Source organism: Periplaneta americana, chromosome 16 (assembly GCF_040183065.1).
Source record: "Periplaneta americana isolate PAMFEO1 chromosome 16, P.americana_PAMFEO1_priV1, whole genome shotgun sequence".
In the NCBI taxonomy this organism is placed as follows: Eukaryota; Metazoa; Arthropoda; class Insecta; order Blattodea; family Blattidae; genus Periplaneta; species Periplaneta americana.
Genome location: NC_091132.1, coordinates 44,021,534 through 44,039,583, shown reverse-complemented (window position 1 = coordinate 44,039,583; position 18,050 = coordinate 44,021,534). Strand labels below are relative to the sequence as shown.

General features: G+C 35.2%; 1 protein-coding gene across 1 annotated transcript; it reads left to right on the top strand.

Moving 5' to 3' along the window:
* The first annotated feature begins 6,066 nt into the window (after positions 1–6,066).
* LOC138691000 (cuticle protein 19-like) lies at positions 6,067–17,269 on the top strand. The gene is made up of 3 exons (XM_069812631.1): positions 6,067–6,221; positions 8,956–9,120; positions 16,889–17,269. Exons 1-3 carry the CDS (start codon positions 6,207–6,209, stop codon positions 17,141–17,143), a joined length of 435 nt encoding a protein of 144 aa, XP_069668732.1. The 5' UTR covers positions 6,067–6,206; the 3' UTR covers positions 17,144–17,269.
* The last annotated feature ends 781 nt before the right edge of the window (positions 17,270–18,050 follow it).

The following is an 18,050-nucleotide window of genomic DNA, read 5'->3' as shown; positions in this document are numbered from 1 at the left end:
ACCTCATCCTCATTCATATCATAAATTTGGGGTGCACAATAGGTCTGAGTGTGGCCGACGTGCAAAGGGTCGTCCCTATCCCGCCCCAAGGCACCGTTACCTAACCTAACATAACGCAACGCTCCATTTTTTTTTTAATATTTAGTCCCTGATGACAGAGATTTCAATCAATGTACCTAAAAGCAACAGCCAGTGACACTTGAACGCGTATAACAACAACAAACAAACACAACACTAAAACAAGTGTAGCGCCGTACGGGTGCAAGATAGGACTACCGGTGCAAAATAGGACAGACCTCTATCTACAATATCGTCGTTGTTCCTGCAATAACTCCTATGTGACATATTTATAGATTTTAAGATTTTTTCTCTATTAGGCCTAAATAACTTAAATATGATATGATATGATATGATATGATATGATATGATATGACATGATATGATATGATATATGATGATATGATGATATGATATGATATGATATGATATGATATGATATGATATGATATGATATGATATGATATGATATGATATGATATGATATATTTGATGTCAACATTTACAATCATGTAATGTAGACACCTCAATTTTTGTATCCGGTGCCACAATTACTTCGTAACAAATATAGGCTACCTTTTGTAGAAGCTCTTGTACTTGATTCGACCCCATTTAAATTGATCAGCATTCTCCCATTAAATCCTAACAACTTCATTTAGATCATTCAAAATTTACACTTTTACGACTCTGTTCTTGATTTTCAGTGCACTTATATCGTACACACCCTGTTTCAATAATACTTGTTACTAAAACGTACTACACCACTGTCCAATAAGTTCGTTATTATGTCTGTTTCTTGTGTACATTACATTTTCAGATCTCACTATTTTCTACATGTTATACTTCACTATCCTAGCTAGCCTCCCCCGCCATACTCCTCATCTATTTTCATTATCTCTATCGCTTTACTTAATTCCTATTACACTTCTCTAGTTCATTCACAATTGACACTTTATCACTCTGTTCTTGATTTTCAGATCACTTAGACTATATCGAGGACAAACTGTTTCTAATAATACTTGTTATAACTTAAATAGTGATACAGCAAATAACAAAATATCATATATGTTATTATATTTCTTTCTTTCGAAAATGTAAGAATTCACAGTCTCCTATGTACCACTGCCATAGAATGATAAGTGTTTTTTTCTTCCTAATGAACAATTTTATATTTTATATTTATTGCAGGAACAACGTTATTCTTCTGTAATATCAATTTTGATTCACCCTGTATATTTCACCCAGGATTCTTTGAGTATAATAATCGGGCCCAACTAATAGTCGTTTAACGGTCACTGACAAGCTACGCGAAGCGTCAACAGTGAAACTGCACTCCAGTAATTATACATCCAGGTGGATGGATGAATCATAAGCCGTCATAATTGGCTGCAGTCAATGCTCAGCTTACAGTGGACTGTAATAAGAGAGTTTTCTAATCTTTAATGCCTCTAGAGAAAATATTATTTTCAGTCTTAATGTTAAACGATTAGAAAAATTACTGCACCAGAAGTTCTTAATCTCATAATATGCATTCGAAACGGTTGGATAAGAATCGAGTGTTATGGTCAATAACACAATCTGGCCATAAAACTGAAGAAAAACTCTTGTATCACGAGAAGTAAGAAATTACCTCTGGGGTTCCCTTAAAATGTCGAGACAATTCAGAGCTGAAGCACTGATTGGAATTCTGTTTACTTTTCGTCCTTTTACTTTCTTTTCAGAGAGAGTAGCGATGCTGCATAGATTATATTTAGAGTACAACTTTTCGGCACCCCTAAAGCAGAAAAGTTTGGTTACGAGATTCCGCGTCACAATTTTTCCTTTAAATTCACACAACTCAAATGGGCTGACAAGATACTAGAACCCAACTTTGAACGCACACAAATTCTGTGTGACTTAAATTGTGGCTTCCTGTTAACGTAACTCCAGTAAAGAAATATATTGTACTATATTAACGTTAACGTACGTCCAGTAACGAAATGTATTATAATATATTAACGTTAACGTACCTCCAGTAACGAAATGTATTATTAGTACATTTTAGTACATTATGCAACGAGCCTATAATGATAGTAATTAAGACGCGAGTATGTTTGTTTATGAAACGAGCGCAAGCGAGTTTCATAATTTTCATACGAGCGTCTTAATTACCATTATAGGCAAGTTTCATACGACTTTTTATGCTCGACCATATTTCTAACTTGAAATTATTCAGAAGTATTCATTTTATTTGTATCTGACAGAAGATCGGAAGTGACCTTGTTCATAGCTCTTAAATTGTGAGATGTGCGCAGACTCGAGAGTATTGATTTTTTCCGAGGAACAATAATGTCACTGACCTTGATGTAATGTAACATGAAATAATTTTGATATAACCTGGAAATTGATTTAGAATTGAAAAACGAGATGACAAATTGAATTTATTTGAATATTATTTACAATTAACGCTAATTATTATAGTAACAGAACATAACCTTCTGCGACAGTATTGGATTTCCAGCCTCCGTGACGTTTCCCTCGTATTTCGATTGCATATCCGAGAATAATCGAAAATCTGAACTTTAATGAATAAGTGTACTTTAATGACATGCATTAAAGGACTGCTACCAGGTGTATAATTACGACATTTCGGCATGGTCGAGCATAAAATATATTAACGTTAACGTACCTCCAGTAACGAAATGTATTATAATATATTAACGTTAACGTACCTCCAGTAACGAAATGTATTATAATATATTAACGTTAACGTACCCTTAGTAACGAAATATATTATAATACCCCTAGTAACGAAATATATTATAATATATTAACGTTAACATACCTCCAGTAACGAAATATATTATAATATATTTCGTTACTGGAGGTACGTTAACAGGAGGCCACAATTTAAGTCACACAGAATTTGTGTGCACTCAAAGTTGGGTTCTGGCATCTTGTCAGCTCATTTGAGTTGTGTGGATTTAAAGGAAAAATTGTGATGGTGTCGTATATAGTTCCTGGAGTAGCTCAGTCGGGAAAGCATTCGTACGCTAAACGAAGGGTCCCGGGATCGATACCCTGCCCCGGAACAGTTTTTCCTTGAAATTATTCAAACCTGCTTTACAGGGAGCTACTACCTATATATATTGTTTACAAAATGCGTCCCGTTGCTCGGTGTATCTACTCTATATAAGGAGCAGATAGAGTGAACATTCAACACTCCTCAACAGTAGACCTACTTAAGTGACGTGAGGTTATATCAGAATGACGAAACAAAAATCCAACAAATAACAGGTACTAAGATGACTGAATTCAGAACATGAGGAAAATGTGTTTAACTTAATTGATATTAATGATATTTGTTGTAAATTGAATATTTGTTCCGAGTTAATCAATATAAAACACAAGTAATCCTGTAATAGTAATATACGTTACAAGAGCGGTATGTTGACGTTTTCATGGTCGAGGAAAAGATTGAAAAAGCGAAACGTAGAAAGACGAATTTCTAATTAGTTGCAATGAAATCTCCATCTTGGTTTCTGTTTAATGACGCCAACTTCGGAACACCAAAATATCTATCTTCAACATTGTTGCTGTAAAATGTTTTCTGTGTTTACTATACTCCAGCAGGCCGTGATATACGTCTGTCTTTCCCCCCCCCCCAGTCTATAAATGCGAACTTAAAACAAACGGTAAGGTTATGTAATGATTTATTTTTCATTTTAATATTTTAACATTATTATTTATATAACATATTGCAGTAATAACATCGGCATCTGGAATCTCGTTGATTTTTTCACGACTTCTTTAATGTTACTTGTATCAGGAATGCAAATAAGTTTCGTGGAGTAGTAGACTTTACTTAATTTTTGCAAATATTTAAAAACAATAATTAACAGTGCAATTTACGTGAAATTGCAGTGGTAAGTTTCCAATTTATAATTATTACTATGTTAAACGTCTCTAAAAATAATATGTTAAAATCCTAAAGCAGTAAAATGAATGTCGCGCTTAAGCGGTAAGAAGAGGGAAATTGTTATGTGTGTTACGTTGGGAATACTGAATGTGGTATTTCACACTTACCGCGTATTGGTTCTGTGCGGACAACAAGCAAATACGCACGATCTCGCACAAAAGTAAATTGTATATATTACGAGTTCATTCATACGGAGCGGACTGTACAAGCAACTGCTACTGTAACTAGTCGAGTGTGCACACAAGCATTTTGTAAACACAGAGCTCTATGTACGATGCAGCGTAACCTATAATTTATTTTATTTTATTGGGTTATTTTACGACGCTGTATCAACATCTAGGTTATTTAGCGTCTGAATGAAATGAAGGTGATAATGCCGGTGAAATGAGTCCGGGGTTACCGAAAGTTACCCAGCATTTTCTCGTATTGGGTTGAGGAAAAACCCCGGAAAAAAACATCAACCAGGTAACTTGCTCCGACCGGAATTCAAACCCGGACCAACTGGTTTCGCGGCCAGACGCTCTGACCGTTACTCCACAGGTGTGGACCGTAACCTATAATCAATACTTTTTTCAGCCCTATTGATTACACTAAGGTTAGCTGCGTATCCAGGTTACATCCACTCGTCCTTAAGCCAGATCACCAGCCGGCGTTCAGAGATTGCTATGGAATGATGAAGGAATGGAGAAATGTTGACGAAATTATATACAGTAGATGCTTAATATGAGGAAAGGGAGAACCTCGAGAAAAAACCAAACTGCGACCTTGTCCGCCAGAGTGGGGATATTAGTTCTGTCTCCAGAATTCTAGTATACTTTCACTGCATCAGCTCCAACACAGAGGCGTTTGAAATGCACTAAATATACAGAGTGATTCACGAGGAAAGGTAAAAAATTTAGGATACGATATCTTAGGCCATTTTGAGTGAAAAGGTTCATATGAAAATGTGCTGTATCAACATCCGTTTTCGAACGATGGCGGAGCTAGATGCATTTTTTTTTTTTTTGATAAAACGTCTCGCCCCAATGTGAATCAGACGTTACCATACACTACTGACGTGAGACAATATCACCGATGAATGACGTAACATCGGAATCTGCATTGTGAGCGATGTAGATAAGAGAAGAGAAACAAACCGGGTGGTGGGGCATTACAACTGTCACAACAAATATGCTATCACTTATCGGTTCACAGCAGTTCAGTCAGCTACCTACAGTACAGTAGTTATACAGGTACGGTTATCGGAAATGTTAAGTTGTGTTTTTCAAGATGCCTTATAAATTTTCGACTGCAGAATACGCCGATATTGTGTATGTTTATGGTTTGTGCGATGGAAGTACCTTGCATGCCGTCGCTGAATATGAACGACGCTTTCCGAACTGAAGGGTACCATATCGAAGAGTATTTACTGTCTATGGGGTTGGGTGAAAGACTTGGTATAGCAAAGGAACGGGGAAACGAGAGAAGCGCTAATCGATCGTATTTTGGATGCGGCATAAAGACAGCCACGTGCAACTCTCCCGAGCGATGAGCGCGATTCAAGCCCGAGCGCAACAGTGCGTTGAAGCAGAAGGAGGTACCTTTGAAAATGTGCGAAAACGTCGACCCCGACTTCTAGAACATTAGGTATGTATGCATATGTGAATATAAACTTTAAATTTGTCCGTTATCTGTCTCTAAATGTGAGTTAGTACAATGGAATCTCAGAAGTTTTTGTGAAATCAAAGAGTCATATCTCCGTAACCGTTCGAAAATGGATCTATATTCATATGAAATTTTTCACTCAGAATGACTTCAGAATTTGTATCCAAAATGTTTTACCTTTCCTCGTGAATCACCCTGTATAGGCCTACTAAAGATAAGATAGACTCTACCAAAGGCCATTATGAACCTAATTTAAATATGTCCACTAAACCTAATTTGCACTTGCAGAGATTTTGCTTGTGATAGCATTTCTTTTGTACTTTCTTTTACGTGTTGGAAACGATGCTCATATGGGTGTGAAATGGTACTCACTGTATCGTAGCAACGCTCGTCTCCTTGCGTGCGGATGGCACATTCGTTTCTGCAGATAAGTTGCAGTATATAAGCGGAGCATGTCTCCGTTACAGCATATCATTCACACACAAGATACAACTGCGAGAACATCTCTCTAGTTTAATTGATCCTGCTGCTCATCTCTTACTCTACTATGCTTAATTTACAGGTATGTGTGCTTCGGGATGCGTGATCGCAATAGACACAGAAAGGAAAGAGGAAGGAAGTGTGGAAGAATGGGTAGATGGAAGGAGCTATTCGAAGTTCAGGTTAGGACTCTCAGGCCGGTATTCATAGTTGAATTAAGTCATACTTTAGGCCCAAAAAAGTTTCACTTAATGATGATTCTGAAATATTTACTATACAAAGTCTGACTTCATAAATTATAACTTTTTTCAGTTCATACTCGTAGTCACTCATGTGACGAAATAAGTTCACCTTTATCAAGCCAATGACACCCTTGACTTATTTCAGTTTTAATCTAAAAATAAATAAGTTGAAATTACTGAAACGCAGAGAATTCGCGCCCCAAAAATCTTTACTTGCGAAATGTGATGGATGCCTTTTAATTTTACAATAATCTATCATTCAAAAGAAGTTCTGCTTTTCACAAAAGGACGATTTTAGAATCAATACTTCCGAAAATGGAACAAATTCTTGCAATACCAAATGAGCGAGGTTGGTAAATTTCTCCATTATCATAACTTCTCGCTTGATTGAGATTTTATGTCCCTGGAAGCTTTCAAGTACAGTAGTGGCAAAAAAAAAAACCGGACCGACCTTTTAGCTAATTTCAGTGTCACAGATTCAAATTTTGCTAGTCACAAAACACATCCATCTTGTATAATTAATTGTAACAATGAAATTTATTGTATTTGTTCGATTCTTATCGTCTTTTGTTTCCTTCAGTGCCTCAAACTTGCAGACGAAAAAACCTTTGAGAGTTTTATTTTCATCTGGCATCAATATTACATTTCTACCTCTATTCGGCAAAGATAACTGCGTATTTTTACATTAAATAGCAGTACATACTTCTGGCTTCACTATCCATATTGAAATTACCACAATTTGACACAATACACAGCACAGGATTCTTTTGTATCAGCTACAAGGGTCGGTCCGGTTTTTTTTCCAATACTATACAGTAAGTTTCATGTTGTTAATTTTTTAGTATTTTATTTTACGACGCTTTATCAACATCTCAGGTTATTTAGCGCCTGAACGAGATGAAAGTGATAATGCTGGTGAAGTGAGTCCGGGGTCCAGCACCGAAACTTACCCAGTATTTGCTCATATTGGATTGAGGGAAAACCCCGGAAAAATCTCAACCAGGTAACTTGCTCCGACCGGGAATCGAACCCGGGCCACCTGGTTTCGCGACCAGACGTGGTAGCCGTTACTCCACAGGTCTGGACTTCATGTTGTTAAAATATAGCAATAACTGTAATATATAAGGCTTCCTATATATCGATGAGGTTTGTTTTCTTTAATGTGCATGAAATTTGAATATTAGTAAGGTTAAATTTCCTGATCCGGTTATTTTACATTAAATCATTAAACATTAAAGCAATTAATGGAAAACAAGAAGTAAATAAATTGTCAATATATAAGGGATTGTACAAATATTTTCAAGACACTTCTTTTTGTATTATTTATAGATCTCTGTTCTGTTGTTAAACATAAGTAAAAATTCTTACTTTTCTTCTTTTCATTATTTCAATAAAAATTTTCATTTTATGGGCGTATGTACGTGAATGACCACAAATATTATCAGAAAATGTAGGCTCAATTTCTAAAATTTTATAAGGAAATTAACTTACAATTGGACAAAAATTACAAGGTACTACAACAAGACTTATCAGAACTTAAATATCTTATAAAAGTATAGAAAAAGGTTATTAATAATATTTTTAAGAATTCACTTTTTACTTTAAATTAAATTTTCCAAAATTTTAAAATTTCGTAACTCCACAACCATTAGAATTCTGAAATTTTGTACACTGATTTAAGCCACCGGCGTGGCTCAGTCGGCTAAGGCGCTTGCCTGCCGGTCTGAAGTTGCGTTCGGGCGCGGGTTCGATCCCCGCTTGGGCTGATTACCTGGTTGTGTTTTTTCCGAGGTTTTCCCCAACCGTAATGGGAATGCAAGGTAATCTATGGCGAATACTCGGCCTCAGCTCGCCAAATATCATCTCGCTATCACCAATCTCATCGACGCTAAATAACCTAGTAGTTGATACAGCGTCGTTAAATAACCAACTAAAATAAAATAAAAAAAATACACTGATTTAACATGCATTTCTGCAAAAGGCAAAGTACAATAATGCCCATTTCTTTGAAAATAGAAAAAATAGGTCACAAAATTATGTAAATTTTAATATATTTTATATAGAACAAATAAAGAATTAATTGTATTAAAATAAACAACTCTACATGTCTCAGAATAGTCCACTTTTCAGAAATAAGTTTTTATTACATGCAGGAAAAAGTTTTAAATGTCACTGTAGTTATAATGATCAATATTGAATACAACAGAAATTGGTAAACATGAGCTTGTATAAGAAAAACAAAACTTTCTTATAAGAATATACAATAATAAGAACGCTGTGGCTGCTCTTTGTGAATACTGCAGCATAACAAGGCTACTGGGAGATCCTCTTTCCATAGCAGATTTGAGGATCATCATCATCATCATCATCATCATCATCATCATCATCACTCTTCCCCAAGCCACTCAAAAGCTTGACATTAAGTTTCAAGTTCTCCCAAATAACAATTTTTCCGACCAGAAGTGATTAAGTACCGGTAGGTACTCACTGTTTAAATCTAACATCTATTATTTATTATATTTCTCACAGATGAGGAAATATCTCAAACTAAAGTGTGTTGAAAATTGTTCTCAGGCGGTTGCTGCCGTAGCCATGATGGCTGTACTCTCTGCCTATGTACATTCCTATCCGCAGCATGGCGGATACGGAGGCCAGGGTGGTTACAACGTTCAAGGAGGCCATGGTGGACATGGTGGTGGACATGAACATAACATCGTTAAGGAAGTCGTCGATTATCACGTAAGTCCGTAAGTCTACAAAGGATTTTTAAAAGTAGGCAAAGCTACACTTAAAATTCAATAAAGGGATTGTGAATAAAAAGCTCAGGAACATCAAACCTTCTGTATAGAATTTAAAAGACATATTTCTCCGAAAACTTAGCATATAAATAAAATAATTGTAAAAATCCTTCAAATAACCGTCTTAAAAGTTACGACGTCATCGAGAGAATTTTCAAATGTCACTTTATAGATTAATCTCATCTTTAGGTAAGATCAAAGGCCCTATATTAGCAATGTTAAATTATTCATATGACCTTCACGTCAGAAAGTATTATAAACATCTCTATGCAAATTTTATTGCTGATCAGTATCTTAAAATTGCTGAAATCTTATTTAGAAAGAGTACCTTGTGAAAATAGTAACTTATGATTAACTATAGTAATCTTACTAGAGATTTTGATTTATCTAGAGAAAATCAAAACTCGAGTGGGAATTATTGACTATTACACGATCAGAAGAAATAAAGTACTCTAATACAATAAAATATTAACTGACTTACAAAAATACTATACTATCTTGAAAATGTATTGTTGTACTATCTCATCATTATAAATATTCCGCTGGATGGCAGTAGTGCGTTAAGATCGGCTGTTCTATTTTTACCAGTTGAACCAACTATATAATCTTCATTGAACTCTATATACGATTACCAATCAAGAAGGCCCTGTTGATTCAGTTTCATTTTTATTAAAACAGTTACATTCCACTTCGATTATCAATATACTCGTATGATATTAAACAATCTCTGATACGTGACATCCATAATCTCATACAGCAGAAGCTATAACATAACCTACATAGTATAAACAAAATAAATGATAGAAAAGTTTTAATTACAGATGATGAAATAAACAAATTATTTTAAAAGACACAATTATTGAAAGTACAATGTTGGCAAACAAAGGAACAAAAGCTAGGGAGGATATAAAAACAAATACATGCTAGGGAGGTGATAAAAGACAGATGCTAGGGAGATGACAAAAGTCATACGGTAAGCAGCCATGATTGGTTGAAACATATCGTTTCGTACCGTTTTATTGGTCAAAAGTAATATCACGTAGTCCAGTGCCGAGGTCATGGAAAGCATGGGGCTCTACCTCCATGCCCCCCAAGTGCCTTCATGGCATGTTACGGGGATACCTTTACCTTTTACTTTTTACCGTTTACGTAGTCATTGTAACAGACTTATTTAAAAATGAAATTATGTTAATATTCAAGCACATCAAATGTTTTATCTAAATTAACTGAAACTAGAACTTAGCAATCAATGTAATACTGCAGATAAGCTATAAAACTTAATGCTTCTAGTTACCTTAGTTTTTGAGTAAAAGGTATGGAATGGAACTGGAATGGCATTTAACTGAGCGAGACACGGATGGCCCAGCACTGCGACCTTTTGATATCTATTGATCCAACCCTCGATATGGAATGAGTTGCGTGCCACAGATCCCCTACGCGCATCGCCCTAACCACATGACTCCCTAACAACCAGTCCCTACAGCCGACAGAATCCATATACCATTCCTGCTTCAGCAAATTCCCCCAAGGCCCCCCTGTCGGTCCGAGGCGAAACTCCTCCTCCGAGTAGGTCCGCCTCGGGTGCCATTACAGAAGCCATCCAACATCGCTGAGCTACATTCCACAGAGGCCAGTCGAGAGAGTCAGCAGCTTCAGGAGGCCGCCGGTAGAGTGATCTGATAAACCAGAAACGGGATGATAAGGAAAGGATGATGGGAAAGGAAAGGAAGTGGCGAAGATGTGTGGGAATCCAATCGCCTGATAAAAGTTACCTGATATTTACCCATAAGAGTGAGGGAAAAGCCCCGAAAAAGCCTCACGCAGGCAACTCGTCCTGACCGAGAATTGAACCCGGGACCGCTGGCCCTCAGCCACAATGGTAGACGAGTAAAAGGCATGTTGTGGATTTTGGACTTCGGAGAAAATGGGCGAAAAAGTAAACAATAGAAAAACATTTCCAAAAACGCACGACACTGACCATGTTTTGAACATTCACAACAAACCCAGCCATTACAGTCTTCTACAATGCCGCCAACTTATAAAACTAACATTCAGCTATAAAACATTCCAAATCACAACCTTTTAACCAAATAATTTCATAAATATTTATATTTTATGCAATATTTCGGATGAGGAAAAAGTAGTTTGACACATAAAAAGTATTATGTGATTAAAAGCACTTATAGTAATAGAATATTTCAGTTAATTATTTATCAAATTACGTAGAACATTTTTAAATAAATACTTTGGACAAAAAAAAAATATTTGTATCTCCAAATTTTTATCTCTGATATTACTTATAAATGCATGCTTTATGCACTACACTACTTTTTTATACAGAATCACTATGATTATGGTTATTATGGTAACAATTAAATTATTAATATATTTTGTTAGTCCTTAAGTTACGAAAATATTTTTGTTGATGGAAATCAACATGAATCAAGGTGTTCTTAACAGAAAATAAGATATTTGAGAAACAGATGACCGGTTTAAATTACCTTCGTTAAAAACTATACATGTATTTTGTTGTGTACCTCTTCTGTCACCAAATAATATCATCAACTCTCCCATTTTCTGTGAAGAACATTTGTTTCATGTTGATTTCGCCAATATGACTGCTTTCATACTTTCACAATAAGACAAATAAGTTTTTTTCAAAAATGTAATTGTTACCATAGTGACCATAAGCATGGTGCTTCTGTATAAAAAGAATGAAGTGTTTGCATACCGATACAAAATATATTTTTTTAGATGATATTAAGAAACTATAGTGTATCACCTAAAAACAAACTTTCTATGACGTAATAAATAACACAAAAATAATCGCAAAAATATTTCGTTTCTATAAAAATATTTATTTCTAATTAGGCTATAAGGTCTGACGTATATGAACTTTTTGTTCAAAATCTCTTTCTTTCAATTTTGAATTGCAATTATGAGATACTTTTGACAAAAATATGTAGTAAATGTTTTATATTAATCAATTTCAGATTATAAAGCCGTGATCGGGGTGCCACAATTACATGGGATTCTAAATCAAGCATAACTTTCAGATTTTTCAAATGCAGTTCATCTTTAGCGGGGAGTGTAAAAGGCTTTATGTTCAATTTAAGTTTGCGATGGAAAATTATGGTGTAAAGAACTGGTAATTTTATTTTGCCATGAAAGGAGAATTGAACTACGGACATTTTGTAGATAATCGGACAACGGAACCATGAGTCAATCAAATGAGGAAAGTGATAGGAATAACAATTAAAAAGCAGGGAAGCGCTCCTCCTTACAAGTGAATTTGGAACTGCGGTAAGAATCTATGTGAGCTGCAAGCTTGTAGGCCACTTGTCTCACACTGTTTTTGGCCGTTTCATTGAAGGAACTTTGAGAAATTTTGTAGAGGGAGCCGAAAATGGACGTAACGTACTCGGTACCACATAAAGGGAAGCGGTATCGTAGACCACCGTTCAAAACATTGCTCAACAGTAGCAGGGTAGAATCGTTTAAGAAGTTAAAAGCCTGGGCAGAGTGGTTGAAGGTAGACGCCGCTATCCTCGAAGAAAAGGATATTAACTTCTTGGACTAAGCGAGGGATGTCCCAGTAAGTTGACACAGAAGTATCCAAGTCGCTGATTTGTGAAAGAATTCATTTAAAAATTGCCATAATTTATGACGGGAAATATTCATATGTAAATCCGTGACCAATTTATTTTAGAGCTCATCCTAACATTTGTCTTCGAGAACAAGAATGAATTTGATTATAATTTTCAATATGTCCGTTATAGAAGTAGGAAATATGTTACATTTTGAACAAGGATGAATTTGATAGGATGCGAAAACTTTTTGATTTTTCCCGTTTCAAAGGCTAGAAGCGCTAATATAGAAATTGGACGGAGTTGCGAAATAAGAGACCAAGCGCCAAAAATCTGTTTCGAAATATTGGTCATTGAAATATATCTGTTTTCTTTTTAATAAAACATTTTATGCAAAAAGTATTAGGCTATAACATTCATACTATTACAAAACGTAGCACAAATAATACCAAAAAAGGCTAACCGATTTTTAATAAGAGACCAGCAGTTGAATTAATATTTCAAAGCAAAGTAAATAAATGAATTTTATGCAATAAACGAATTTTTGTTTATAAATAGCAAAATGCAGATATCGCATTCTTGATATTTTCCGAGTTAAATTAGTCTACCATCAACAGATTTGTGCAAATATCTCATTTTTCCCAAATTGTCGGTTGGTCTATTATTGCGTAATTTGGTCCAATTGATCTTGCTGTCACCTGTTTTTGGCCGGGAGAATTAATTAATTACTCCATTCATGTAGTTGCACACCAGGTAGCGCAATAAACAAATAAATAAATACTCCAAGCATTTAGGAGCGCACCAAGTGGCCAAAAGTATAATTACAAGAATAAAACATTCCCCGCCCCTTCTAAGAACAACTAATTTAAAATAAACCATTAATATTTTCATTTCTCCCATCTTCTACTGAAAATTCATATTATAGCCAACAGCAAGATGAAAGAGACAGTCTATTTTAAACCACCTTCTAATACAACTTATTAAAATGTAACCAAAAACGGACAAAAATTAAGCTAAAAGTTTGATAATTGAAATTGTATTTTGTGTACAGTGGATTGGAAAGATCTACAAAAACTAGTTAGTAATATAATAATTTCAATTAACTGTCTAATATTTTACAATACATTCAAAAATATTATTTTAACAAGGTTCATGTATGTCACTGTTTAACATAGACTGTATATACACAAACGTACCACTTACATTCACGCACAGAACATTTGTCTCAATTTTATTTGCACATTTCTGGCTTCCATCTTGTATTCTCATCTAGCTGTCCAACACTAACGGATAAGTGGAGAACTCTGGAGGTTCTACCCAGCACGTAGTTCTAATGTTCACCACCTACAACAGTGGACGCTAGACTTATTACTTCGGCCGGGCAAAATTAGATAGCGCTGACAGTTTCGCATTCTACTATATGCATCCATGCTTTCAATATAAATGCTTTCCATTCATTTGAATCATACGAAAATAAAATCGCTGTAAGACGGTTGTGGGAAAATTAGATATTCGCATAAGCTTCCGAGTTCGAGCAATTTTGTCACAAATATTTTGGTCTCCATTTCCGTTCATGATTAATATTACGTAATTCTTGTTGGTGAATTCTGAGACATATACTGTATGGGTTTTCAAAATTAAGGGGTAACTTCAATTGAAGGGTGGGTCAAGCGTCATTTATTAAAAACGGAGAAAGTAAGAGTTAAAGTTAAGTGAATACCATAGTTTAATGAAGATTAAGATATCATTCAGTTTTAATGTGTATACAGTGGACTCTCCTAAGTTCGACTGAATAGAATTGAAAGTTCAGTCCAATAAGGGTAGTGAGTGTGGCAGGTAAAATGAATACAAATTCTTATTGGTATCCATCAACGAATGCAGTACTGTACTTGCATTTCCTGTCCGCCCCGGGACTTGTGTATGCGCTTCTAGTACCACAGTGGGTTTCTATAGTTCCATCTCACAAACAGCACAATTCTCAAATAAAAGAAGAAGAGTTCATTAATTTAAAATCAATGTTTAAATATGGATGTCCTAATCAATACAATATTCTGTTTTCGTTTAACAAAAGTATCACTACAAGACACAGAACCAATTCTATTCAAATGGAAAACCCATTTCTTAGTGCCTGTATATGGGGGTGTCTAATTCTCCTATGTAAGCAGTCGAACTATGGGATGTCGAACTTGTTTTCTGTCGAACTTAAGAGCTTCCATTGTACTTTATATTACTTCTTATATGTTTCCATTGACTTATGGTAATAGCTTCATTTTAACTCTTGTTTTCTACGGTTTTAGTAAATGGCGCTTGGCCCACTATGGTTCTGAACCCTTCAATTGCTTGTATTTTCTTCAATTCCTAAACAGTCTAAAAATTCTAACACTGGCATAACACTCAAGAAATGGGATTTTTGGCATCACCACCCATTGAGGTAACTTCATTGTAGATGTTGTATGTGTCTACCATTTTGTTCTTGTACAAGTATAACAGTCTCTCTTGAACGCTGTATACAGCAGGTGTGAATTCGTTTTCTGGAATATATGTAATAGTGTGTGCGATGGAATCCTTCAACTCATCAATTATAGTGGGTTTGCTCAAGAACACTTTTTCCTTCAGATAGTGCCACAACCAATAAAATCTGCTAAGTTAATATCTGGCCATCTTGCAGGTCAATTTAGAAGGAAATGTCTACTGATAACACGACCACCAGAACAAACAAACAAACTCATTTTCATGGTTTTATGTGTCATACACCAGTGCCAGAAATTTTAAGATTGTGTAGAAAATAAAGAATATACTAGTAACTAAAGTTACCTCTTACTTTCGGAAAACTCCAATTTAAATCATTCTTTCTCTGCATTATTTTTATATACAGTATAAGTTATTCGCTCGAAGACGAATTTTGACATGGTGCGGAAATTTTCTGTAGTAATGCGACATTTATTAGGACTATTTCGTGAATAAAATAACCATGTAAAAATATATCCCTAAAATTCGATCACAAAATGTTAATAATTGTATATTAATAATACTTAACCTATTCAGACATTGTGAAGTTGAAATACTCGTAGATGAATATCGATTACTGCAATAAAGAAATTCGATTATTATAATTCAGTAATGCCAATTGCGAAAAGCGAAATATAGGTTTAACAATGTTAATTACATGTACTGCACTTTTCTCTTATTTTTATAACATAAATACATTTTCATTATCTCCTGAAATCATAATTTAATTTAACAGTAACAGTGGGGACAGCTATATACCAATACTTATGTATTCACAGCGAGGCATGTTGTTACACAGTGAAGCCATCTCTGTATAGAAAGGCCTAATTAAAACATGAATTTTATTACGCCATATGGAAGGCAGTTTGATCAAAGACCTTACTATTACTATGCAAGGTCTTTGGGTTTGATATGCGATGATGTTACATAAATTTGAACATCTGACTTTCTATTAATTGTTTCATTTTATTCACAAAATACAAATTTTATAGGCTACAATTGTAGATTAAGTTACCTGTGGGAGGAGGACCAATGTCAGCTGTGTCTTATTTCGACCGTTACAATTAGTGCTACACGAAAACATTTTTTATAGCTCGACAAACGCATTCTCGCTGTAGTGTGTAACGGAACTAAAGCTGCATCTACACCGTTCAATATTCCAATCGCGTATGCGTGCAATCCGGGAAGAATATTGAAAGAACCAAGTTTAAAAGGTACGTTCAATTAAGATGCATGAAGATTTTGTGTCTATATGGTGCGCCGTTTTGAACGTCGTCTTCACTGCGTAAATATATTAATTAATATTAAATATCAATCTTGCATTCATTGCTTTAAAGTTGAAAGAAAAGTTTAACCGTGTAGTTGCATCTTAATGTATTCATGATCATCAATTTACGGGGAAATAGTTGGCGACAACGACTAAACAAAAGAACGACCATGCGACAAATTGATAGCGATAAATCTAGCTGCAAAAATTATCGCAAAGTGTGATTGTGATTAGTTGGAATTCAAAATTTCATTACACTTCATTGGTCGAAAATGGAATGACGTCATATAAACGAAATAGTCTGTAATACACCTATAAAACAGCATCGTCCCTTAACTCTGTTTCAGGCCCATCCCAAGTACAAGTTCGACTACGCTGTACACGACCCCCACACCGGAGACGTTAAGAACCAGTGGGAGACCAGGGACGGCGACGTGGTCAAGGGCTCCTACAGCGTGATGGACGCCGACGGCACCATCCGGACGGTGGAGTACACAGCTGACAAGCACAACGGATTCAACGCGGTGGTCAAGCGATCGGGCCACGCCCATCATCCGCAGCTCAAACACGAGCCTGTGCAGGAGCACGGCGGTCATTACTAGTTCCTCTTCTAAGTCATTGTTATACGTACCTCGTTTGTTTTGAGTCATCTTCATTGAATGCAGCACTTGTTGTTTTCGCATGATTGTGCAAGTTATTATAAACTTATGTCATAACATTATTTGTAAATATGTTAAAGAATTTAAATTTATTAAATATAAAATAAATATGTTTTCATTGTTCTAATTTTATTGCAATTCGTTGTTGGGTACATCATTAAATAAGGAAGCCTTCTACCAAATCTTTGAACAAAATGCAAGGAATACTTATTCTATCAGACGATTCAGCGTCACGCAAACACAGGAGATGGCTTATTTTAAAAGTCAGAAATAATAATAATAAAAGGGTAATAAATATGGACAGTGTTGGTGAAATCACGAGTAAAGAAAGAGAGAATTTAGACACTGAATGTCTCCTTCTAATTGGCTGAAACTAGTTATAATGAAATCCATTGACTTAATACATATAAGTATAATAATAGTTCTGTCGATGAAACAATAAATCCTTCTTCTTCTTTTTCTTTAAAAAAAAGTGTGTCCATTTTGCATAAAAACAAGAAATATCTGTCTGATCGTAACACCAATTAAAACATCATCTATTGGCTTGATAGCTTGAATGACTAATAGTTAAATACCATTTTAATCACATGACGAGTCTTTGGTCTCATCTTCCCAATTCCCATCTCGCTATCAACAATTCCATCAACTCTAAATAATCCTGTAGTTGATACAGCGTCGTTAAGTGACCCAATATATAGGCCTACTGTATGCACAGAAAATAGGCTACTCGATATTAGCCAAATTATTAGAGTAATTTATTATCTTCTTCTTCATTTGCGAATATTAATCCGGCGAGGTAACTAGTTTTGTATTATTTGTAAGGGATTGATTACATATTTTGGTCTTGTCT

Coding starts and splice junctions, on each gene's coding strand:
- LOC138691000 (XM_069812631.1), top strand. Junction 9,121..16,888: donor AGGAAGTCGTCGATTATCAC/GTAAGTCCGTAA, acceptor ACTCTGTTTCAG/GCCCATCCCAAGTACAAGTT.